General features: G+C 43.7%; 1 protein-coding gene across 2 annotated transcripts in view; it reads left to right on the top strand.

Annotated features, from left to right (window-relative positions):
* Positions 1-5,736: 5,736 nt before the first annotated feature.
* The window catches only part of LOC132207840 (utrophin-like), a 443,018-nt gene continuing 423,795 nt past the window's right edge, over positions 5,737-24,959 (top strand). For both annotated transcript variants that reach the window (XM_059643682.1, XM_059643683.1), the window contains exon 1: positions 5,737-6,438. In XM_059643682.1, coding sequence (XP_059499665.1) covers positions 6,399-6,438 — 40 coding nt within the window. In that variant the 5' untranslated portion in view covers positions 5,737-6,398. The remainder of the gene's footprint in view (positions 6,439-24,959) is intronic.

Raw genomic sequence — 24,959 nt, 5'->3', positions numbered from 1 at the left:
TTATGCTCTATCTTTCATTCAAATTACTTTATAATCCATTACATGGATAATTCAAGATAACAAAGTGTGAAGCTGGATGAGCAGAGCAGGCCAAGCAGCATCTCAGGAGCACAAAAGCTGACGTTTCGGGCCCAGACCCTTCATCAGAGAGGGGGATGGGGTGAGGGTTCTGAAATAAATAGGGAGAGAGGGGGAGGCGGACTGAAGATGGAGAGAAAAGATGATAGGTGGAGAGGAGAGTATAGGTGGGGAGGTAGGGAGGGGGTAGGTCAGTTCAGAGAAGACGGAGAGGTCGAGAAGGCGGGATGAGGGAGTAGGTCGGAAATGGAGGTGCTGCTTGATGTGGGAGGAAGGGATGGGTGAGAGGAAGAACGGGTTAGGGAAGCGGAGACAAGTTGGGCTGGTTTTGGGATGCACTGTGGAGAGGGGAAGAACTGGGCTGGTTTTGGGATGCATTGGGAGAAGGGGAGATTTTGAAGCTTGCGAAGTCCACATTGATACCATTGGGCAGCAGGGTTCCCAAGCGGAATATGAGTTGCTGTTCCTGCAACCTTCAGGTGGCATCATTGTGGCACTGCAGGAGGCCCATGATGGACATGTCATCTAAAGAATGGGAGGGGGAGTGGAAATGGTTTGCGAATGGGAGGTGCAGTTGTTTATTGCGAACCGAGCGGAGGTGTTCTGCAAAGCGGTCCCCAAGCCTCCGCTTGGTTCCCCAATGTAGAGGAAGCCACACCGGGTACAATGGATACAGTATACCACATCGGCAGATGTGCAGGTGAACATCTGCTAAATATGGAAGGTCATCTTGGGGCCTGGGATGGGGGTGAGGGAGGAGGTATGGGGGCAAGTGTAGCACTTCGTGCGGTTGCAGGGGAAGGTGCCGGGTGTGGTGGGGTTGGAGGGACTGTGGAGCGGACAAGGGAGTCACGGAGAGAGAGGTCTCTCCAGAAGGCAGACAAGGGTGGGGATGGAAAAATGGCTTGGGTGCTGGGGTCGGATTGTAGATGGCGGAAGTGTCGGAGGATGCTGCGTTGTATCCGGAGGTTGGTGGGGTGGTGTGTGAGAACGAGGGGGATCCTCTTGTGGCGGGGGCGGGGTGTGAGGGACGTGTTGCAGGAAATGCAGGCGACGCGGTCAAGGGCGTTCTCGACAACTGCGGGGGGAACGTTGCGGTCCTTGAAGAACGTGCACATCTGGGGTGTGCGGGAGTGGAATGCCTCATCCTGGGAGCAGATGCGGCAGAGGTGGAGGAATTGGGAATAGGGGATAGAATTTTTGCAGGAGGGTGGGTGGGAGGAGGTGTATTCTAGGGAGCTGTGGGAGTCGGTGGGCTTGAAATGGACATCAGTTTCTAGCTGGTTACCTGAGATGGAGACTGAGAGGTCCAGCAAGGTGAGGGATGTGTTGGAGATGGCCCAGGTGAACTTGAGGTTGGGGTGGAAGGTGTTGGTGAAGTGGATGAACTGTTCGAGCTGCTCTGGGGAGCAAGTGGCGGCGCCGATACAATCATCAATGTAACAGAGGAAGAGGTGGGGTTTGGGGCCTGTGTAGGTGCGGACGAGGGACTGTTCCATGTCACCTACAAAGAGGCAGGCATAGCTTGAGCCCATGCGGGTACCCATGGCCACCTCCTTTGTCTGTACGAAGTCGGAGGAATCGAAAGAGAAGTTGTTGAGGGTGGGGACGAGTTTGGCTAGGCGGATGAGGCTGTCGGTGGAGGGGGACTGGTCAGGCCTGCGGGACAGGAAGAAGTAGAGGGTTTTGAGGCCATCTGCATGCGGAATACAGGTGTGTAGGGACTGGACGTCCATGGTGAAAATGAGGTGTTGGGGGCCGGGGATTGGAAGTTCTGGAGGAGGAGGAGGGCGTGGGTGGTGTCACGGACGTAGGTGGGGAGTTCCTGGACCAAGGGGGAGAAAATGGAGTCCAGATAGGTGTAGATGAGTTCGGTGGGGCAGGAACAGGCTGAGACAATGGGTCGACCCAGGCAGGCAGGCTTCTGGATTTTGGGCAGGGCAGGCAGGTTTTTAACACAGCACAGGAGATTTGTTGAAACAGTATCTAATGGTAATTAGATTAAATCCTTTTCTTTATTCACTGCTCACTTTGGGAGTCATTCTGAGCTATTTCCCAGAAATGGTCATGTTAGGCAATCGAATTTGAATTTCTCAGCCAATATCTTTAACCAAAGTTATTGATATTATGAACTACCTATTATGCTTATGAATTGGTTATTGTCTCATAGAGGCCTCTAGCTCAGGAAAGGAACCTTTGGCACTGTGCCTGTGAAAAACAGCCACCTTACTATTCTAATTCCATTTTACGGCATTTGTACCATTTGCCTTGTATGCCTTGGCATAGCAAGTATCCCCTTTTATTTCGTAAATCTTACGAGGGTTTCTGCCTCAGCCACCCTTACTGGCAGTGAGTTCCAGATTCCTACACCCTCTTGGTAAAAACATTTTTCCTCTCATCCCTTCTGAATCTCTTGCCCCTTACCTTAAATCTACGTGACCAGTCATTGATCCCTGCACCAAAGCGAAAAGTTTCTTTCTGTTTATGCCTCTCATAATTTTATACATTTCAATCATATTCTCCCTTCATCTGTTCTGTTGTATGGAAAACAACTTTAGACTGTTCATTCTTCCTTCATTTCAAAAACTCTTCACCTTGGACAGCACCTGATAAATCTCCCCTGCACCTTCTCCAGTGCAGTGACATCCCCACCAACCCTTCACCGTGGATTCCAGACCTGTGCCCATTACGCTAGCTGTGTCCTAAACAATGTTTTGCATAGTTCCAGCATAACCACCCTACTCTTAAACTCAATGCCTTAGTTAGTAAAGGTAAGTGTCCCTTATGCCTTCTTCATTACTTTATCTACCCGACCTGATACCTTAAGGGACTGGTGTACATGTATATCAAAATCCCTGGGATCCTCAGTGCTTCCACCTTTCATCATATATTCCTATTCCTTATTTGTCCTGCTGAAGTGCATTCTCTCACGTGTATCCAGATTGAATTCCATTTGCTGCTGATTAGCCTATCTATATTCTCCTGTAATCTAAAGCTAACCTCCTCATGAATGACTACTCCACCAATTTTTGCACCATCTGCAAACTAACTGATCCGCCTTGCTATGTAGATATCTAAATCGTTTATAAATAACACAAACAGCAATAAGTCCAACATTGATCCCTGCGCTGAACACAGAATTCCAATCACCAAAACACCAAGCAATCATCAACCTCTGTGCTTTGACATTCGACCAATTCTGGATCCGAGTAGCCAAATTTCGTCAGATCCCTTGGGCTATTCACTATTAGTCTCCCATGTGGGACATTGACAAAAGCCTTGCTGAAGTCCAAGTAGATTATGTCAAATGTAATCCCCTCTTGTACACACCTGGTTACTTCTTCAAAAAATGCAATCAAGTTATTCAGACATGGCCTCCCCTCAATAAAACCGTGACTGCCCTGCCTTTCCAAGTGTGGATTGATTCTGTCCCACAGAATTGCTTCCAGTAGTTTCCTCACCTGAGGTGAGACTTACTATTGTGTATCTTTATTTCAATATACAATTTTTATTCACTTTTGCGATATGGACATCACTGCCTGTCTTGAGTTGCCCTTGAGAAAGTGGTGGTGAGTTGCTTTCTTAACCCGCTGCATGCCATGTGATATAGCTACTCTCGCGATGACATTAGGGAGGGAATTCCAGGATTTTGACTTGTTTTAAGCATTTATATGTACTTTATCATGAAATGCTGACAAGGTCGACAAGGAAATATAAGGATTCAAAAAGATTTATGGTCCTCATGAAGAAATAGTTAGGACTGGGAGACAGACCCTCAATAATTTGCCCAGAACTGCGTGCTGTGTGTTTGTTGTCGGCCTTTTTCTAAAGCAGTTGATTCAAACAGTCTGATTGTAAAATTCTTTCCTGTACAAATGTTTGCTTTAAAATAAATAGAAGTAAAGAGAAGAATCCGTCTAGAATTAGATTTGATTTGTGTGTGGCTTTGAGAGTGATCTTGTCATGAGTATGCTGTGAGATTACCCCAGAGACTCTGATATGCTAAAGTAATAGACTTTTGGAGACTGGCAACAACTGTTCTGCTTCTGTGCCACCACAAAAAATCACATCTGTCTTGTTTAGAAATACTTGGAGGCATCCTGTTGCTGTGCATCTGATTTGAAAACTGTAACATGCAAAAACATACTCTTAGTATTACCCTGAAAGATTCAACATAAAGTAATTTAACAGATTTCTTCTATTGTCTAGAATATCTTCTGAAATATTTGGTTTGAAAATGGGTAAGTCACAAAATTGTATCAGTGATAATGGGAACTGCAGATGCTGCAGAATCCGAGAGTGTGGAGCTGGATGGACACCGAAGGCCAAGCAGCATTTTGACACATCCAGCATTGCCGAAGTGATTACCCACTGCAGTTTAGACACAACTTTATGAGCAGGCTTGTCATGAAAGACCAATTTAATCATCTAATAAGCTGTATGTTCTGGCTGAAATACTAAAACATGATGAAAATCTTTGCAATTAGACAACTGTTTTACATTTTGCATTATGCATAGAAACGGACAAACAAGAGGGTTGTGTTCTGAGGAGGGGTCACCCGACCCAAAACGTGAACTCTGATTTTTGTTCACAGATGCTGCCAGACCTGCTGAGCTTTGCCAGCAAGTTCTGTTTTTGGTGTCATCTGATTTTCTGATTTTGTTTTGTCATGTTGATTCTTTAGAGCACATGTTTTTGAAGTTGAGCCTTCCCTCAGAAACGTCTCATTTGTTTTCACCAGCCATTTGCTGTGTTTGCCAGCAGCAAAGCCAAAATTTCTTTAATTTATTTCTTGTGAAGCATGCCTTCAGCAACCTGAGTTTACCTTATGGGTATGCTGCGCTTTTCCTCCAGGCTTGGTATTTTTCCCTGTATCCGAGTGCAGTTATCAAGTGCATTCTCATGAGAGCAGTTTAATCATGGCTTTTCTTATTTTGAATTTGCTGTTGTTTTGGGTGTATAGTTTGGCAGTCTGTCGTTTGGTTGTTGCTCTGCTTTGGTTGGAAGGTTAATCTGATTATCTATAGCTGCTGTATTTGAGTTAGTATTTCTTTACCATTGAATCCATTGTACTTCTGAAATTTGACACAAATAGAATATAATTTCACTTTGTGACTTTGCTGTTAACACAGTAAATGGAGGAAAGTATTGGCCAGACAATGCTGAGAGGATGTGGAGAATCTACAAACAATTGTAATAAGGGTTACGAATGTGATAACTCTCGCTGGCGTATGCCAGTTGAATTTCTTGTGTTAAATTGCTAGATTATATTTTGGGGGTATAATTCTGAAAATAATATCTTGCTGTATGGAAAACAATATCCTTGAACACTGGTAGGTCAGTTGGAAGGCAAAGAAACACTGGGATTCCTGAAAGTAGAAGGAGAGAGAAAAATCAAAGCATTAATGAACCTGGTCCAAAGTCCATAATTGCCAGTGATACATCAGAGAATTTGTTGGTTACCTGGCTGCTGATGCACTAAAGCAGTAACACATAATAATGAAGTAACAAAAAACCATTCAAAAATGAGAGGGCATTGAAATAACTGACAGCATTGAATCTGCTCCTGTTGTGATGAAAGTGCCTTATTGATTTGTAACAAAATAGTTCCAGGGCTACATTGTATCAACTCAACTAGGCAGTGCAGTGATCTGTAGTATGAGGTAGAGAAGCACAGTGGAACTGATGGGCACAGATCTCTGAACTCTCAGCCTGTAGCAAAGATGGTAATAAATCTGAGGGACTTTTACATGAACACATTAATTTACAGATCATTGGGAGTGGTCTGGTATTTTGCTGTGGTCTTCCTTGCCCTGGGGACTGAAGTCCCATTTGATGTCACTGTTTGGTTATATGTTTACAATAGACTCCCTTCGAGGATTGGTTTTCTTACCTTTGCGCAGAAAGTCCTTTTTAAAAATTTCTTATGTGACGATCGGTCAGTTATTTTTGACTTCCAAATTGCCAGCGGTTTAGACCAACTGTTTGATTCAGACGGACCCCAAAATTGGGTACGTTAAAGGAAAAACAGCTGGGCTGTTGGAAGAAGCGAGAACTAGCAAAGTCTTTGACTGAACTTTAGGGTGAGAACTGCCTGGGACGAAGAAAGCACAATGGAAGATGGCTGAAAGCCGCAAAAGACTACTGAGCACCCTGGATCTGGGTATCTTTGGACGAGTTCTTTTGAATTGATGGATGTGTGAAACTGCTAATATGTAAACCACAATCTGATGGATTTAGTGTGTAAGAGAAACATGAGGACAGGTTAAAACAGGAGGTAATCTTCTTGAAGATGTAAAACTGCAGCACAACAGCAGTAATGGGACAACCTATTGCAGAAAGATGTCGGCTGTGTCAAGGTGAGACATAATGATGAATGGCCTGAACTTCAGCTTGCAGGAGTTGCTAAGAAAAATTGAACAGGTATAGTAAGAAAAACATGATTTTATCTAATGGCCTAATATTTAGTTCTTCATTCCATGTTTTTCACTTTGCGTTTAATTTCTGTTGATGCAGTGGTTAATACCACAGCACACATTCTCTTACATACTTCAATGTGTTGTTGATCCGTTTCTAAGCAGGTTGAAAACTGTGTTAGTGCCACGCATAATGGAATTTTATGAACATACAACAGCAGTAAAAGTCAAAGTACATTTATGTTAAGTTTATAGAGAACTACAAAGTGTGTTCAAATGTTGGGAAAAGTCAGTGGAATAGTTGATTTGTGTTTTAGTTAATTACCAGAGATGCCTGTCACAATTTACAGAGAGCATATCCTGCTGTGGAGTGCCATGTCTTTGTTTAAATTGAGAAATTAAACATGTAATGATTCTCTTATATATTCGAACAGCTGAAAGTAAATACAGTGGTCATTCTTAAATAGACTCTGCTTTAAACCCCATAAACCTATCCAGCTTTTAATTGAGGAGGATAGTTATTCACCAGTTTTAAATACATTGATCGAATACATGTGTGTTCCATTTATCATTGTTCTAATTGTTTTGAAGTAGTATTTACTGTGGAGAAATGCAAGAAACCTGTTCTGGCCATGGTTTCCAGCCAAACAATTGGGGCCACAATTTATGGGAGTTTTCTCAATTTTCTGGAACTTAGTAGCAATTGACCATCGACTGCATGAATTATTCATATGCCTGAGAGTTTGTAATTAGTTTTGCTGACCTTTTACTGTGGCCTAATTTCCACTGCTAATTTAGTGAAAGAAATCCATATAGTATGGATTAACAAGAGTGCCTTATTCACAGCATTGTAAAGTTGGACCAGAGAGTGGATGATGCTTATACGAGCATCCATTTGCTGTCAGGTACCTGGATTGATTGAACTGACATTTCATTTCCTGACCTCCTGCCCTTGGCCTCTCTATGGCAACAATTTTTGAATTAGTAGAATAAGGTCTTGTTATCATGTTAAAAAGGGGAATTGTCAAAGAGGATGTTTTTGGCTTTTATTGCAGTTTCAGGATAAACGAAAAAGATGCTGAATTAATTTTTGAGTGAAATTTGTACCCAAAGGCAGAATGACTGTGAAGTGGGGTTGTATCTGTCTGCAAGAACCAAGCATGTTGTTTTTATGGAATTAACAAATTGATGCATAAACATGGGGGAGGAGTAAGGTGTTACATATCATGGTTATTAGCTGATTAAAGCCTGAGTTCTTGTGCAGGGGTTGTTTCCTTCATGTAGATGCCTGTTGAGCGAGAGAGAGATTTTGTTTATTTGAATTTAATGTCTCTGGAGTTTAACACACTGTGAAAAGCATTTGTGTTGCATTTGCATTGCATTTCATACAGTTTTCACAGTGTGCGAACCATGGCACAGAGCAAAGCAGTAGATCAAATGTATGACTGAATATTACGTTCAAGGTAGAGCTCAGTTCATGCAGCAGTCATAGAATCCTTAGTGTGGAAGCAGACCATTTGCTCCATCGAGTCCACGCCGAACCTCCAAAGAGCAGCCTATCCAGATTTATCCCCCTACATTATGCCTGTCATCCTGCACATCCCACAGCTAATCCACCTTACCTGCATGCCTTAGGACTGTGGGACGAAACCGCAGCACTCAGAGGAAACCCACGCAGACATGGGGAGAACGTGCAAACTCCACACAGACGGCTGCCGAAGTGGGGAGTCGAACCCAGGTCCCTGGCGCTGTGAGGCAGCACAACTAACCACTTATCCACGGCACTGCCCACTCAATATTTGGGAAATAAGGGTTGAAGACTAATTGTGTGTTTAAAAATAACCTAATTCTGGCTTAGTAGCTTCTTAAAAGTGCAGTGTTTTTGATAGTAGCAGACCGTTGCTTTAGCTAGCCATTCCTTCCAAGCCTTTCATCAGTTTCTGTTTGATTCTGGAACCAAGAGCCTCCTCTATCTGTTTTCTTTCATTTCGTTCTTCCAGTCATTGATGTGTGGATTGCTTTAAGGCAAGTTTTAAGCTCATTATCTGCAGATGCTTGATCCTGAGCAATTTTCTTGACAATCTTATTTTTAACCAGCAGTAGTTTGCTATTCCCTTTCACTTTTAGGGACAGACTGAGGAGGCAGATTCCAGATCTACCTCAGTTGGAATGGGAATCGTGTCCATGCAGTTGGCATTATTCTTGAGGGAATTTGCCCAACCCAATAAATCTCTGATATTTATTTTCCATTAAGGGTCCCTCATGAATCTTTTTCAGAGACATTAAAGCCTCACAACCAGAAATTGCTCCGACAAATCAGCACTTCTTAGAAAAAAGAGAGATAACAAGGTGTAGAGGTGATGAACACAGCAGACCAAGCAGCATCAGAGGAGCAGGAGGGTTGATGTTTTGGGCCTAGACCATTCTTCTGATTGGTTTCGGCCTGAAACATGAGCTTTTCTGCTCCTCTGATGCTGCTTGTCCTGCTGTGTTCATCCAGCTGTACACCTTGTCATCTCAGATTCTCCAGCATCTGCAGTTCCTACTGTCTCTGAAACTCATTGTAAGAATCAACCTTGATTTCTTGCTTTGGGATCCATCCATTAATTCACATCTTTCCTGTAAGATGGAATGAGGAACGAAATACTTTATACCAGATGCAAAATCTAGTGTGGCAGACGAAATTCAGCATGTGTCGTGAGAACTGACACAGAAACAAGGTAGAATAAATGTTATAATTTAAATGGCTGCACAGAAATAAAGACACACATACTCAACAGTTCTCATACACCGACTCGAAAGTCTCTGTAGGTGGCAGGGTTAGACTATTAGAAGCACAGTCTGTAGCAAGTTCCATTAAGGAATTTATTTACACAAAGCTGAATAAAGTGTAGAGTTGTAGAGAAGGGAAAATGGAGTGGGGCGAATTGTGGATAATGCTTGCAGGGAACCAAAGTGACAAAGTGAATTGCTTCCTCTCAAGATTTAAGAACCTTGATATAGCCTTGCAAATCCATGTGCAACTTCAATATCTTAAATATAAAGTCACATTTTTACTTAAACATTTTCTCTAGTCACCACTGCAAATATTGAATCGGTGATTTTTAATGGCACTTCAGTCAAAGCCCAAATCGATCTTAGAAATAGGAGTAAGCCATTTATCCCTTGACCCTGCTGAATTTTTCAGTGTTATGGCTGATCTGATTGGGCCTTAACTCCACTTTCCTGCCTGCCTTCCGTAGCCCTCAACTCCAGAACTCTAAAATCTGTGAGGCAACCTGGAATTAGTCAGGAACCTGGCCTCCACTGCGAGCTGGGCCAGAGAATTCCAAACTGATGACTGAGAACATTTTCTTTTCATCCTATTTTACATAGGAGACCCCTTAATTTTAAACAGTATGCCTAGTCCTGGAATCCTTTCGGCATCTACCCCGTTAAGACCTCTCAGAATCTTGGGTTTCAAAAAGACCAGTTCTTATTCTTCTAATCGCCAATGAGTTAAGGCCTAACTTGCTCAGGCTTTCCACGTAGTCAAGTCCTCACCCTAAGAATCAACATAAAGAATGTTCTTTTGAACTGCTTCCACTATAAACATATCCTGAAGGAAGGAGGTCAAAACTATACCCTGCTGTATATTGGGGCAGCTAGAATTCCCACCTTTTTTCAGTTCCCCTTGTAATAGAGGCCAGTGTTCCCTGATCTTTCTAATTGTTTCTTAACATTTTGCGACAAATTATGTAGCACCTAGGTATTACTTGTGTGTGTTTGTTACATTGTGTCTTCACAGGACCCTTGTGGTGCAGTGATAGTGTCCCTGTCTTTAGACCAACAAGTTTAAGTTTCACCTGCTCCAGAGGTGTGTAACAGGTTGATTAGAAAATGTCTATATTGTCTTTTCATCCGGTCAGTGTGAGGACTACCAATATCTAGAACTGGGTCTGATGCCATTTCGCCAAAACCTCTGCCTTGTTATTTCAAATTCTTTTGGTTTGTTGCATGTATGCAGAAGTCTGAAAGTAATAATGCTGCCACTTTTTCACCTTACTCCTAATTGTGGTGGTGTCTTGTTTGCCCTTCTTGATCGATATTTGGAGAAAGCTTGTTGTTTTTTATATTTTCTGCCAAATGACTCTCATGTCTCCTCTTTGTGTTGACTTGATTTTATAGTGCCACCCATGGTGGTTCCTGCCTGTGCCTTTCAGAGTGTTGTAGGGATTTTCTTGCTTCCATTCTTGTGTGACCACTTTTCCACACATTCTGTTTTATTTTCTTCTCTGAGCGTAACCTGACGGCATAGAGTTTTACATGGCTATCAATGTTCGGATTGCTGTCCTGACTCTGGCCGCCTTTGGGTCTTGCAAGCGTAGGCTGATTGAGCGTGAGCACAAGCCTATTGTGAATGGCTGAAAGAACATGTTTAATTTGATCAGCTACTTGTTAGCAGACATTTTGTTTCACATGGCATTAGATGTGATTCTGTGATTGGGGCATTGCTTACCAAAGAATCCGAAGTGTGTGTCAGTAGCTGCACTAAAAAACAATTTAATTGGTTAATCTTGTAATGTATCTTATTCGTTCGAGCTAGATGCGACCTAGTTACATTCACAGGTGCTTTCTCCTGAACCAAGTGATTTGTCCAATTTCTGCACTTTTTTAAAATTACCCAATAGCGCGGTAACACTTGGACTAGTTAGAGTCACCTTGTCAATCGATCAGCCCTTTTCTTCTGTGCTATAAATTATGATCCTTTGAAACTTAGCATTCTTGCATTTGTCCTGATGAGTGCAAAGTGGAAAGCTGTGGCAAATTGTGTCTGTTTTTGGCAGTATTCTATATGCTGAAAACGCAAGAGATGATAACTTAATGAAAGGGCTGTTCCTTCACTGTTGCTGGGCCAAAAACCTGGGATTCCCTCCCAAATAGCATTGTGGGTCAACCCATAGCAGGAGGAATGCAATGGTTTAAGAAGATAGCTCACCACCCCCTTCTCAAGGGAAACTAGGGATAGGCAAGAAATGCTGGCCAGCCAGTGACGCCCACATCCCACAAATGAATAAAAAAATGAAGGATCAACATATTTTTTCTTGCTGATTAATCTGCTGTACATCTCTACTATTTCCTGGATTTATATATACAAAATATCTGACTTTTTTGGGGGCAAATATGTTGAAACTTTCTTTGGTAATGTTATTCAAGAGTCAGCCTAATACAGATTAAGCTATCAATCTTAAACCTTGTTAAACTCGACAGAAATGAAAACTCTACTTTCCATTTATAGAGTTTATGCCACTATGACAATTTGTTGTCCCTAAATCTTGTAGATAATAAAGAATTACCAACCCATTCTATAATGGTCATTGTTTGGTTTGTCAAAGGCCAAAGGTCCCAAATCTGATTGAATCAACAACTGGATAGGCCTGTTCAGGTTGCCTTAGTAGATCTTTAATTGATTCTGTCTGAAATATTTGATTGCACTGCAAGTATATGACATGAAGGCAAAACAGTAATGTTGTTAACTTGTTGAATCCAACATTTTTTTGTCCAGTCCTTCAAAGACAGTTTCCCTGTTTAGCCCTTAATAAACATCACAAACAGAGAGATATAGCTGGGACTTTTTGGTCATGTGTTCTGGTCGTCCATGATGGCCTGGATTTACTGTAAAAATATCAGTGAAGCTAACAGTGGGCTAAATATTCCCAGCCTTTCTGGATGATGTGGGCAGTGCTGGATCAGTTGGAAAAACTATGACAAGATTAGAAAGAAAGACTTGGCTTTGAGAAAAAAAATCCAGTTTTCCATCAAAGGTTTCAACGGTGAGAGATGAGTTTCACTAGTGTGCAACAAAAGGCCTTTGTGCGAGTATTTAGGTCTCATGAGTATCTCACCTCACCTTGAAGTGAGGAATTAGACAGTGACAATTACTGACATGAAAGTCAGAGTGGATATTTGCCAGCTGTTGCAACTGCTTCTCTCGCCTCTATCTTGGCCAGCAATTGTCAACATCGCAGGGTCTGCTCTCGGGGAAGTGACTGCTGGCACCCGCGTGACGACAGAGTTTGGCTTTGGACAAACCTCCTACTGATATGCCTTCGACCTGCCTGGATTCACTACCAAATATTAGGTCCAGAACTGTGCACACCCCGCCCCCCCCCTCCCCCCTCCCCCCTCCCCCGCCCCCGAATGCAATGCAACTCAAGTATTTTGCTCCCTTCCTACCTTGCAAACTTAAACTATTCCAGTGAGTGGTTGGGTAGTTAAAGTCCCCTATTACGGCCTTATTATTCTTACCCTTGTCTGAAATTTAATTATATTTCAATCCTGTATCTCTCAGACTGTTCAGGAGCACACAACAGTAAGCTTGCCCTTTTTATGTTTGTTGCCTCCTTCCATATAACTTTGCTTTGTGATCCTTCCAAGTTATAATCCTTCTTCATTGATTCCTTGTTCAATATTGTGACCCACCTTCTTTACATGGCCCACTCTTCTGTCTGTTCTGCTCTCTATCTGGTCTGAATACCCGAAAACGACAAGTGATGAGCTGCCAATCATGCCCATCTTTCAACCACGCCTCAGTTTTAGCTATGATATAATACTCCCACATGCCTGTCTGGACACTCAGCTCATCCGTCTTATTCTATACACTGCCCACATTAATGAAATACATTCTATTTAACCATATCAAACTCACTTCTGTCTTACATGCCATTTGGTTCCTCACCCTTCCAGACTTAATCACTCACTCGCTGACTCAAACATTTTAACTTAGAATTCATCTCAAAATCTATCCCCTCTGAACTACTTGTCAGGATCCACCCTCCTTCCTTCAAATGACTAATATATGTTGTAAACAGTTGTAGTCCCACCGCCGATTCCTGTAGAACCCCACTGGTCATGGGTCACCAAAATGAAAAAGAACCCTTTATCTCCAATTGCTGTTTCTTGCCTATGAACCAATCTGTATCCATGCTAATATGCTACCTCCAACACTGTGGGCTCTCATGTTATGACTTAACCTTTTGTCAAAATACAAAGCCCAAAGACAACACATCTATAGAACATCGAACATTACCGCACAGAACAGGCCCTTCGGCCCTCGATGTTGTGCCGACCTGTCGTACCAATCTGAAGCCCATCTAACCTACTCTATTCCATGTATGTTCATATGCTTGCCCAATGACGACTTAAATGTACTTGAAGTTGGCGAATGTACTACCGCTGCAGGCAATGCGTTCCATACCCTTACTACTCTCTGAGTGAAGAAACTACCTCTGACAACTGTCCTATATCTTTCACCCCTCAATTTAAAGCTATGCCCGCTCGTGCTCGCCGTCACCATCCTAGGAAAAAGGCTCTCCCTTTCCACCCTATCTAACCCTCTGATTATCCTATATGTTTCAATTAAGTCACCTCTCAACCTTCTTCTCTCGAATGAAAGCAGCCTCAATTCCCTCAGCCTTTCCTCATAAGACCTTCCCTCCATACCAGGCAACATCCTAGTAAATCTCCTCTGCACCCTTTCCAAAGCTTCCACATTCTTCTTATAATGCGGTGACCAAAACTGTATACAGTACTCCAAGTGCGGCCGCACCAGAGTTTTGTACAGCTTCACCATAACCTCTTGGTTCCGGAACTCGATTCCTCTACTAATAAAAGCTAAAACACTGTATGCCTTCTGAACAGCCCTGTCAACCTGAGTGGCAACTTTCAAGGATCTGTGTACATGGACACCGAGATCTCTCTGCTGAGAGTATTAGCGGTCCTCTGGCACCTTAGCTGTGGCCAGAAATGACTTGAAAATCTTTGCCAGGACCTCTGATATCTCCTTTCCTGCTTCATAAAGTCATGCAGTACAGAAACACGCTCACTTAATCAACATCAATGCCAACTAACAAACATCAAACTACTAATCCCATTTACCTGCACTGAGTCATTACCGACCATACGCCGGCCCTTTAAATGCTCATCTGTTGCTTCTTTAATATTGCAAGCGTACCTGCCTTCTCCACCTTGCCAGGCAGCATATTACATGTTTGTATCACTTTTGGTGAAAACACTTGCCTCAGATCCCCTCTAAATAGCTGACAGTTCACCTGAAATCTATGCCCTCTGACTTAAACTCATTTACTGGTTCTCACAATCAATCTATGCCTCTCATAATTTTGTATACGTCGATCAGCCTCCTCTGCTGCATGGAAAACGCACTTAGCCTATCAGTTTCTCCTGATAAAACTTGCATTCAATCACAAAACAACACCCTGAAACATATACTGTCAACAAACCTGGCCAACACCTCTGTCTCCGGCTTGCTACAGTGTTCCACTGAAGCCCAGCGCAAGCAGAAAGAACAGCACCTCATTTTCCACTTGAGGACCTGACAGCCCTCCAGACTCAATATTGAGGTCTGTAATTTTAGGGCCTAAACTCTCCCATATCCCAGCCCCCGCTACCCCACACACCAGGCTTTGTTACCACGCAGCCTGCCACAACACATTCCCTGTTGTTAGTGACGAACAGTCCCCATTCACAACTGTTCACCCTCCCAGCCTGATTGTTTGCAACTCCTTTATCTGTCCACCTGTCTTTCTCTCTCTTTGGGCTCTATCCTATTGTTTACTCCCTACACTACCCTCCTCCCTATTTTCTGCATAGAAACCGATGTTTTCCCAGCCACCATCAGTTCTGGGGAAGGGTCACCGGACTGGAAACCTAAACTCTGTTTTCTCCTCCAACATATGCTGCCACGCCTGCTGAGCTTTTCCAGCAACGTTGTTTTTGTTCGTCATTTACAGCATATGCAGTTCTTTCGGTTTTTATCAACAAATCTGTCAGACTCACCAATGCTTTGAAATGCTCCCATTTGTTGCTCAAGACCCTGGGCTCCAGTTGCTCCAATAAGAGGCACCTGCTGTACACATGGTCATGCAGACCAGCAGGAGCACTCAGCATTTGACATGTAGTGTAGGATGCACCAATCATGGGTCAGAGCTTAATTCCAGGCATACCTTAACTGAACAGAACACTGATCTTTGCTTTTAATTTATTCATCCGCCTGCTCAATTGGAGGGAACACAAACCAGTGTTCCCACTCAGGTCTCTGCTCGTATGCATGCTTTTCAGTGAGAGCCTTATCTCACCCGCTCCTCTCAATAACATTCTCTGACCGTCACTGGGCCATCACCGGCTCGTCTCAGTAAAACTGACTGACTGTGTGACAGGGCCCTCACCCGCTCCTCTCGGTAACACTGACTGACTGTGTCACAGGGCCCTCACCCTCTCCTCTCAGTAGCACTGCCTGTCACAGGGCCCTCACCCGCTCCTCTGTTGCATTGACTGACTGTCACAGGGCCCTCACCCGCTTCTTTCAGTAACACTGCCTGTCACAGGGCTCTCACCCGCTCCTCTCAGTAACAGTGACTGACTGTCACAGGGCTCTCACCCCCTCCTCTCAGTAACACTGCCTGTCACAGGGCCCTCACCCGCTCCTCTGTTGCATTGACTGACTGTCACAGGGCCCTCACCCGCGCCTCTCAGTAACATTGACTGCCTGTCACAGGGCCTTCACTCCCTACTTTCAGTAACACTGCCTTCACAGGGCTCTCACCCGCTCCTCTCAGTAACACTGCCTGTCACAGGGACCTCACCCACTCCTCTCGGTAACACTGACTGACTGTCACAGGGCTCTTACCCCCTCCTCTCAGTAACACTGCCTGTCACAGGGCTCTCACCCGCTCCTCTCAGTAACAGTGACTGACTGGACAGGGCCCTCACTCCCTACTTTCAGTAACACTGCCTGTCACAAGGACCTCACCCGCTCCTCTTGGTAACACTGACTGACTGTCACAGGGCTCTCACCCGCTCCTCTCAGTAACAGTGACTGACTGGACAGGGCCCTCACTCCCTACTTTCAGTCACACTGCCTGTCACAGGGCCTTCACCCGCTCCTCTCGGTAACACTGACTGACTGTCACAGGGCTCTTACCCTCTCCTCTCAGTAACACTGCCTGTCACAGGGCCCTCACCCGCTCCTCTCGGTAACACTGACTGACTGTCACAGTGCTCTCACCCGCTCCTCTCAGTAACAGTGACTGACTGGACAGGGCCCTCACTCCCTACTTTCAGTAACACTGCCTGTCACAGGGCCCTCACCCGCTCCTCTCGGTAACACAGACTGACTGTCACAGGGCTCTCACCCCCTCCTCTCAGTAACACTGCCTGTCACAGGGCCCTCACCCGCTCCTTTCAGTAACATTGACTGACTGGACAGGGCCCTCATGCCCTCCTCTCGGTCACACTGACTGACTGTCACAGTGCCCTCATCCGCTCCTCTCAATTACACTGCCCATCACAGTGCCCTCACCCGCTCCTCTCAGTAACACTGCCAGTCACAGGGCCCTCACCCATTCCTCTCAGTAACACTGCCCATCACAGGGACCTTGCCCGCTCTTCTCAGTAACACTGCCCGTCACAGGGCGCTCACCTGCTCCTCTCAGTAACACTGCCCATCACGGGGCCCTCACCTGCTCCTCTCAGTAACACTGCCCGTCACAGGGCGCTCACCTGCTCCTCTCAGTAACACTGCCCATCACAGGGCGCTCACCTGCTCCTCTCAGTCACACTGCCCATCACAGGGCCCTCACCCGTTCCTCTCAGTAACACTGCCCATCACAGGGACCTTACCCGCTCCTCTCAGTAACACTGCCCATCACAGGGCCCTCACCTGCTCCTCTCAGTAACACTGCCCGTCACAGGGTGCTCACCTGCTCCTCTCAGTAACACTGCCCATCACAGGGCCCTCACCCGTTCCTCTCAGTAACACTGCCCATCACAGGGACCTTACCCGCTCCTCTCAGTAACACTGCCCGTCACAGGGCGCTCACCTGCTCCTCTCAGTAGCACTGCCCATCACAGGGCCCTCACCTGCTCCTCTCAGTAACACTGCCCGTCACAGGGTGCTCACCTGCTCCTCTCAGTAACACTGCCCATCACAGGGCCCTCACCCGTTCCTCTCAGTAACACTGCCCATCACAGGGACCTTACCCGCTCCTCTCAGTAACACTGCCCGTCACAGGGCCCTCACCTGCTCCTCTCAGTAACACTGCCCGTCACAGGGTGCTCACCTGCTCCTCTCAGTAACACTGCCCATCACAGGGCCCTCACCCGTTCCTCTCAGTAACACTGCCCATCACAGGGACCTTACCCGCTCCTCTCAGTAACAGTGACTGACTGTCACAGGGCTCTCACCCCCTCCTCTCAGTAACACTGCCCATCACAGGGCCCTCAACCGCCGCTCTCAGTAACACTGACTGACTACCTCAGGGCCCTGACCCGCTCCTCTCAGAATCACTGACTGACTGTCACAGGCCTCTCACTCCCTCCTCCCGGTAACACTGATTGCCCGTCACAGAGCTCTCATTCGCTGCTCTGAGTAACACTGGCTGACTGTCACAGTGCCCTTAACTTGCCCACTTATCTGAATTAGAGACAATATCAATGTGGTTGCTTTATGAAGTACAAATACTGTGAGAAATTAATGTCATAATCAAAGTGAACTTGATTAGTAAGAGATTGTGATAGACTGTCTTTATTTATTTCATATAAGTATGTTATTACTGATTTTATAGAACATAGAACATAGAACATAGAACAGTACAGCACAGAACAGGCCCTTCAGCCCACAATGTTGTGCCGACCATTGATCCTCATGGATGCACCCTCAAATTTCTGTGACCATATGCATGTCCAGCAGTCTCTTAAATGACCCCAATGACCTTGCTTCCACAACTGCTGCTGGCAACGCATTCCATGCTCTCACAACTCTCTGCGTAAAGAACCTGCCTCTGACATCCCCTCTATACTTTCCACCAACCAGCTTAAAACTATGACCCCTCGTGCTAGCCATTTCTGCCCTGGGAAATAGTCTCTGGCTATCGACTCTATCTATGCCTCTCATTATCTTGTATACCTCAATTAGGTCCCCTCTCCTCCTCCTTTTCTCCAATGAAAAGAGACCGAGCTCAGTCAACCAATCAGTCAACCATATGACCTGAAGTCACAGCCGTATTAAATCAGCTTCCCTGCCTCTGTTCGTAACACATTGATATGAAGTATTTGGTGACGTTCAAAATTGATCCCAATGTTTCCTAATCAGATTTTTTGAAAAGTCAGTGCCAGACTTTGTGCATAACAATACCAGACACCGGGTTTATAGCTTAAACAAAAGATTTTACAATTTATTAACAATATGTATCTTTTAAAAGAAAGTTAAGCAAAAAGGTATTCTGATGAATGCCCATGACTTAAACATCATCTTCTTTGATTCTAGCCCCCATTCTAACAAAGACAGAAAGACAGACAAACAGATATAATTAAGGAATATATTAAAGGGAAAAAAATAAATCAAGTGTAACTGGCCAGTTTACTTAACCAGACTGCATGATCTTTAAAACGGAAAGCCCTGTGGATGCTGTAAATCAGGAACAAAAACAAAGCTGCTGGAAAAGCTCAGCGGGTCCAGCAGCATCTGTGAAGGAAACAAAGTAAAATTTCAGATCTGGCGACCCTTCCTCTGATCAGTTCTGAGGAAGGGTCACCAGATCTAACATCGTACCTCTTTTTTACCTTCACAGACGTTTCCAGACCTGCTGAGCTTTTCCGGAAATTTTGTTTTTGTCCATCATCTGAAATCTCACAGTCAGATGAGATAGTATCTTCAAGCTAAAATCTGAACAATCTACAGATGCTGTAAATCAGAAACAAAAACAGAAGTTGCTGTAAAAAACCAGCAGATCTGGCAGCATCTGTGGAGAGAAAACAGAGTTAACATTTTGGGTCAGATTACCCTTCCTCAGGATTCCTTATTTCTAAGTAAGTGTCACAGGATCGGAAACGTGAATTCTAACTTCTGTCCATAGATGCTGCCAGACTTGCTGAGCGTTTCCAGTAATTTCTGAGCTTCTGTCTTGGTTTCTGAAAACACTGAGCTATGCAAATACCTTTCAGTAGGCTTTGGGGGGATGTTTAATTATTACTTGTAACAGAGGACCTCTTCACTTAGATTAAGTTGATAATGGGAGGACAACCAGTTGGCAATCAAACCTCTGTCCTGTAGCTTTTGCAGGGACAATCCTTCTGATTTAAAGACAGTTCAATATTGGTTTCTCTTTGTTAGTGACACATCAATCGAGTTTTCTTGGAAGAAGAATTGACCTGCAATTAACTTCCAGACCTAGCCTCAGAAACAAATATCAAATTGTTTCTTCTTTTTTCACATAAGCTGCTGCTCACAGTCCAAAGGTCACTCTCAGCTCACAGTTCACAGCTCCAAGCCAAAAATGATAATGAACTTAAGTACTAGGAGGAGTAAGACAATTCAGCTCCTCGAGCCCCGCTGTTTGATACGATTGTGGTTGATCTTATCTCTGCTGCAACTTCAGTTTCCTACCTGCTCTCCATAATTCTTGAATCCATTATGAACTCAAAAATCGTTCTATCTCCTCTTCAAATTTGCTCAATGTCACAGCCCCCCAATGCCCTCTCAGGGAGTGAATTCCAGAGATTCATGACCCTTCCAGCATAGAAATTTTTCATCAACTCTTTAAACCTTCTTCCCCTTATGCTAAACCTATGACCTCTTGTTCTATTGCCCGCATGAGGAATCATCCTTTCCATGTCAACTTTATCAATCTGCTTGAACATTTTATATCCCTCAATTAGATCCCTTCTCATCTTTCTGAACACCTGAGAATGTAGGCCGAAACTACTCTGTCTGTCTTAAGACAGGTTCTCGTCTCTGGAATCATCCTGGTGAACCTCCACTGGACTGCCTCCAATACAATGACATCTCTCCTTAAGTAAGGAGACCAGAACTGTACACAGGGCTCCAGGTGTGGTCTCACTAATGCCTTGCATAGTTGCAGCAACCTTCTTTTGTATTTTTATACTCGCTTTCTTTAGCAACAAATGCCAAAATTCCATTTGCCTTCCTTAATACCTGCTGTACCTGCTTACTGGGTTTCTGTGATTCATAAAACTAAAAAAAATGAAGGTTTCAATGCTGTTAAAATGAAATCCATCCAAGTAAAATTAAAATAATGATAAGAGAACATTAATAGAAAGTGAAAACATTTTTCTCTCTCTGGAGAGCAATATTGAACAGCCTTCACATAATAATGTTATTTGTGAGCTTGGATTCTATACTGGAGGAATGCTGCGCAAGTTTTAAGTTTGATTTGTACACCTATACCGTGTGCAGTGAGAAGGACAAGAGGTGGGTTTTAATCTAATAATTTTCTGTGTTCTTCTGTTAAAAATACACATAGGCATCCGCTTGTGAGCACTTTCAGTAATTGAATACCACAGTAAAAAGAATGAAAATTTATCTCACCCTGGGATCTGAATTGTCCAGTATCATCATCAACTGGGATCATAACACTTGTCATTTCAAAGGCCAAACCTGATATTACCACTCGATTCCTCAACTAAAATGGAATTTGATTCATTCAATGTCAAACATCAATGACCTTGATAGTGTGTAGTAAATTACAAAGTGAAACAAAATAGCTGTTCACCATTTTTCTTGTAAAGCAAATCCATCGTATTCAATTGTTGTAGTGGTATAAAACACCAGTAAGTCACACATTGCAAAGTCCTCCTGAATGTGAGCCAGACATTTACATAGATCTGTGGTTAACCTCAAGAGGCAACCCAATCTTGTATTTGTTTCCTGTTTATGACTTTTTAGGCCACTTTTCTGACAAGAAAGACTTCACCAGTCTCCTTAAACAGCTGAGATCAGACTAAATACAAAGCTCTATTTTGTCCATAACCTACCCTTGATCAATGCTAAAGAAGATAACGCTAGCATTTAAATAAAATTGTATTTATAGAATCATAGAGTGACACAACACGAAACAGACCTTTCAGTCCAACTAGTCCTTGCTGACCATAATCCCAAACTAAAGTAATCCTGCCTGCCTCCTGCACTCGGCCATATCCCTCCAAACATTTCTTATTCATGTACTTATCTGGATGTCTTTTAAATAGTGAAACTGTACCCACATTCACCAATTCCTCTGGAAGTTCATTCCACATATGAACAATCCAACAACATGGCCCACTATCACTCGTATCCTTACATACAGATAAGGAAGGACACCACTTTGACTGGGACAACACATCCATCCTAGGACAAGCCAAACAGAAACATGCACGGGAATTCCTAGAAGCACGGCATTCCAACCGGAATTCCATCAACAAACACATTGATTTGGAGCCAATCTACCATCCCCTGAGAAAAAGAACAGGAAATGACATCACCAACCCAAGGAAACCTAACCAGATAAATAGAAAGCGGGACATAACACCAGCGCTTCGTCGGAGGCTCACTGATGATGTTACCTAGAATGGTGACGAAACGTCTGAAAACGAATCTTCCAGCTCAGCGAGCAAACTCACATCCAGAACCTCAACCTGAGCTACAAAGCTTCTCAAAACTCATTAGAACAATCCTCTGTGTAAAAAGATTGCCCCTCATTTCCTTTTTAAATCTTTCTCCTCTCATCTTAAAAATATGCCCCCTAGTTTTGAAATCCTCCACAGTAGGGAAAAGACATTTGGCGTTCACCTTATCTAGATCCCTCATTATTTGATAAACATTCATCGGGTGACCCCTCAACCTCCTATGTTCCAGTGAAAAAAGCCCCAGTCTATTCTCACCTTAAATCTCAAACCATCCATTTCTGGCAACATCCTGGTCAATCTTTTCTGAACCCTCTCCAGCTTAATAATATCCTTCCTTGAACACCGACCAGAATTGGACACAACAGTGTAGAAGAGGCCTCACTAATATCCTGTACAACTTCAACATGGCATTCCAACTCTTCTCCTCAAAGGTCTGAGTCATGAAACACCTTCCTAACTACCGAAAGAACTACAGATGCTGTAAATTATGAACAAAAACAAAGTTGCTGTAAAAGCTCAGGAAGTCGGGCAGCATCTTTGAAGGAAAAAACAAAGTTAACGTTTCAGGTCCGGTGACCTTTCCTTAAAACTGGCATTTCCCCTCTTCGCTGTCGACTGTACTACCGATTTTGGTATCATCTGCAAGCTTACTAACCAGGCCTTCTATATTCTCATCTAAATCATTTATATAAATGACAACCAAAAGCAGACCCAGCAATGATCCCTGTGGAACACTGCTGGCAACAGGTCTCCATGATGGAAAACTTCCTTGCATCACCACTCTCCATCTCCTGCCTTTTATCCAATTTTGTTTAGTTTCTACTCAATTAATATTCCAGTAATAAACATGCCTGATGAGTGGTGGAATGGTAACCGCACCCAAAGTGTAAACGCTGCTTTTTTTTCCCCATCACAGATGTTGCCAGACTTGGTGAGCTATTCCAGCAACTTTGTTTTAGTTCCTGATGAGCTGCGACTTTGTACTTGACTGACTTCCAACATCAAAAGTTCTAAATGTTGGAAGAGATTGGTTAACCTTGACTTCCTAGCTTGAAAATGTGCCTTTTATGCAAAGAAACTGTACTCTGGGACAGTGGTTTTGCAGATTTACCTGCAGGCCCAGCTGTGAATCAGAGTTGAAGAAGTTGCATGCACTGATGAATAGGCAGCTGTTTAGCCTCTGGATGGAATCCTGTGGAAGCGACGAGGGTCTAGGCCATTGACTCGAGAACTGATGAGGGAACGGCTTGCCCCAACCATCTTCCCTTCAGGGGAACACCAGCCTCAGGTCGCTGCCCTCAAGGGGTATGTCATCCTGACCTTGCTCCTCTCATGCGTCGACAGCTACATCTTTCTCCCCTCTGGCACTTAATAGACCGGCGGCCGATCTGGTGCGATTTCATTCGCCATGAGCTGTTGGCTAACCAGAACCCAGCAGGTGTACTGAGCAGCAGTGTCACTTGGGAGGTGATGATCTCTGTTACCATGGCAACCAACCTACGATTATTGCTAGATCTCGGGCCAGGATTGAGTGAACCACCATTAGCACGCCGCTTCCCCTTCTTGATGTTGCACATTGAATGCCTTTGAAGGCCTGTTACATTTCTTAATGGTGACACCCCTGCCCACTGTTGAGTCAATACCAGTTGTTGTGGGATGATGTATGTGTGCGTCAGTTGCTCAGTTAGGGACTTTAACTCGCAACGAAGTTGGGAAGTTATGTACAAGTCTTCTCACCATGGATTTAATCTGGCTCTAAGCAGAATTGTAGGTGGTACCATCCTTCTACCTGATTAAATGTCCTCTATTTCCAAACTTGCCACAACAGAAAGTACAAAATACCGCTGTTTTTGTTCTCAATTCATGGTTTAATTTTGCAATCAGTGTCGGAAGCAGCAGATTAGTTCAGTCCTTGTGAAATTGAAGGCAATGCAACAATTTAATTGGTCACTTTTTAACATGGTAGGTTCTCAAACTGAGGAAATGGTGAATGTTGTTGATCTTTAATGCAATATAATGGAGGAGAGAAAAATCTGGACTACAAAACCCACAGGAAGAAAATTATAATCTGTCAGTGCTGCCTCCATGAGAACAATGCCAAGTAAATACCCGTCCCCATATCGAACAATAGAAGTTTCCTGCATATCAGAACATACCCATTGAGTGGGGAACTGACGAATAATGCAGGAGCACCATCGGATTGAAATACTTTTATTCTAAGGATTTCAGAACATGCTGGGATTTTTATTGCAAGCAATACTTGTGATGGAATATTCTTTTAATGTCAAAGTGCTGCAACAGTTTGGAAGAACCAATATTAAATGGATATTATTGCAGATAATATATGTGAATGAAATAAAATTGTTTGCTTAAAGTATTTTGTAATTGGAATTGAATGTCGCATTTTTGTATCTTAGTTGTCTTCTGTTTCTTATTTTTATAGAGCAGGTATTGTCCTGGTCACTTGTAATGCTGCCAATTCAAGATTAACTACATGGATGGTCTCTATCAGTTGCTGAATCCCCGATGTCAGTTTGTAATCCTGAATCCAATATTGTCACTTCATCTTTCAGTTCTGTTTATAATCAAAGTTTGAGATCAACAGCTTTCATTTTACTATCTGGAAGTCAATCAGTGCAGATTTTGTTTGTAAACCAGCGTTCTGTATGTAAAACTGCCTTGTTTAATTAGATTAGTTAGTTGAGATTCATTTTAGTGAAATGAATCCTAACTAAGCTTCATCTCTTCCTCATTCTGAACACATGCTATGTCACGCAATGGCTATTCAATTTTGCATTGGTGCCGGTTCAAACCATGTGTATTCCAATTACGCATTGATACAGATGAAATAGTACCATTTCCTTGTTCGTACCATTCTCACCATACAGTGTTTCAGCATTTCATTACGTTTCTGTGTACAGTTCTGAACCAGTCCCCTTGCCCCTGAGCTTGCCAAATGTCTCAATGTTGTCATGACATTGTCAAAGAATTCATTCCTTGGTAGA

Source organism: Stegostoma tigrinum, unplaced genomic scaffold (genome assembly GCF_030684315.1).
Source record: "Stegostoma tigrinum isolate sSteTig4 unplaced genomic scaffold, sSteTig4.hap1 scaffold_176, whole genome shotgun sequence".
Classification (NCBI taxonomy): Eukaryota; Metazoa; Chordata; class Chondrichthyes; order Orectolobiformes; family Stegostomatidae; genus Stegostoma; species Stegostoma tigrinum.
Note: the sequence above shows the minus strand (reverse complement) of the source record. Positions and strands in the feature narration are given on the sequence as shown.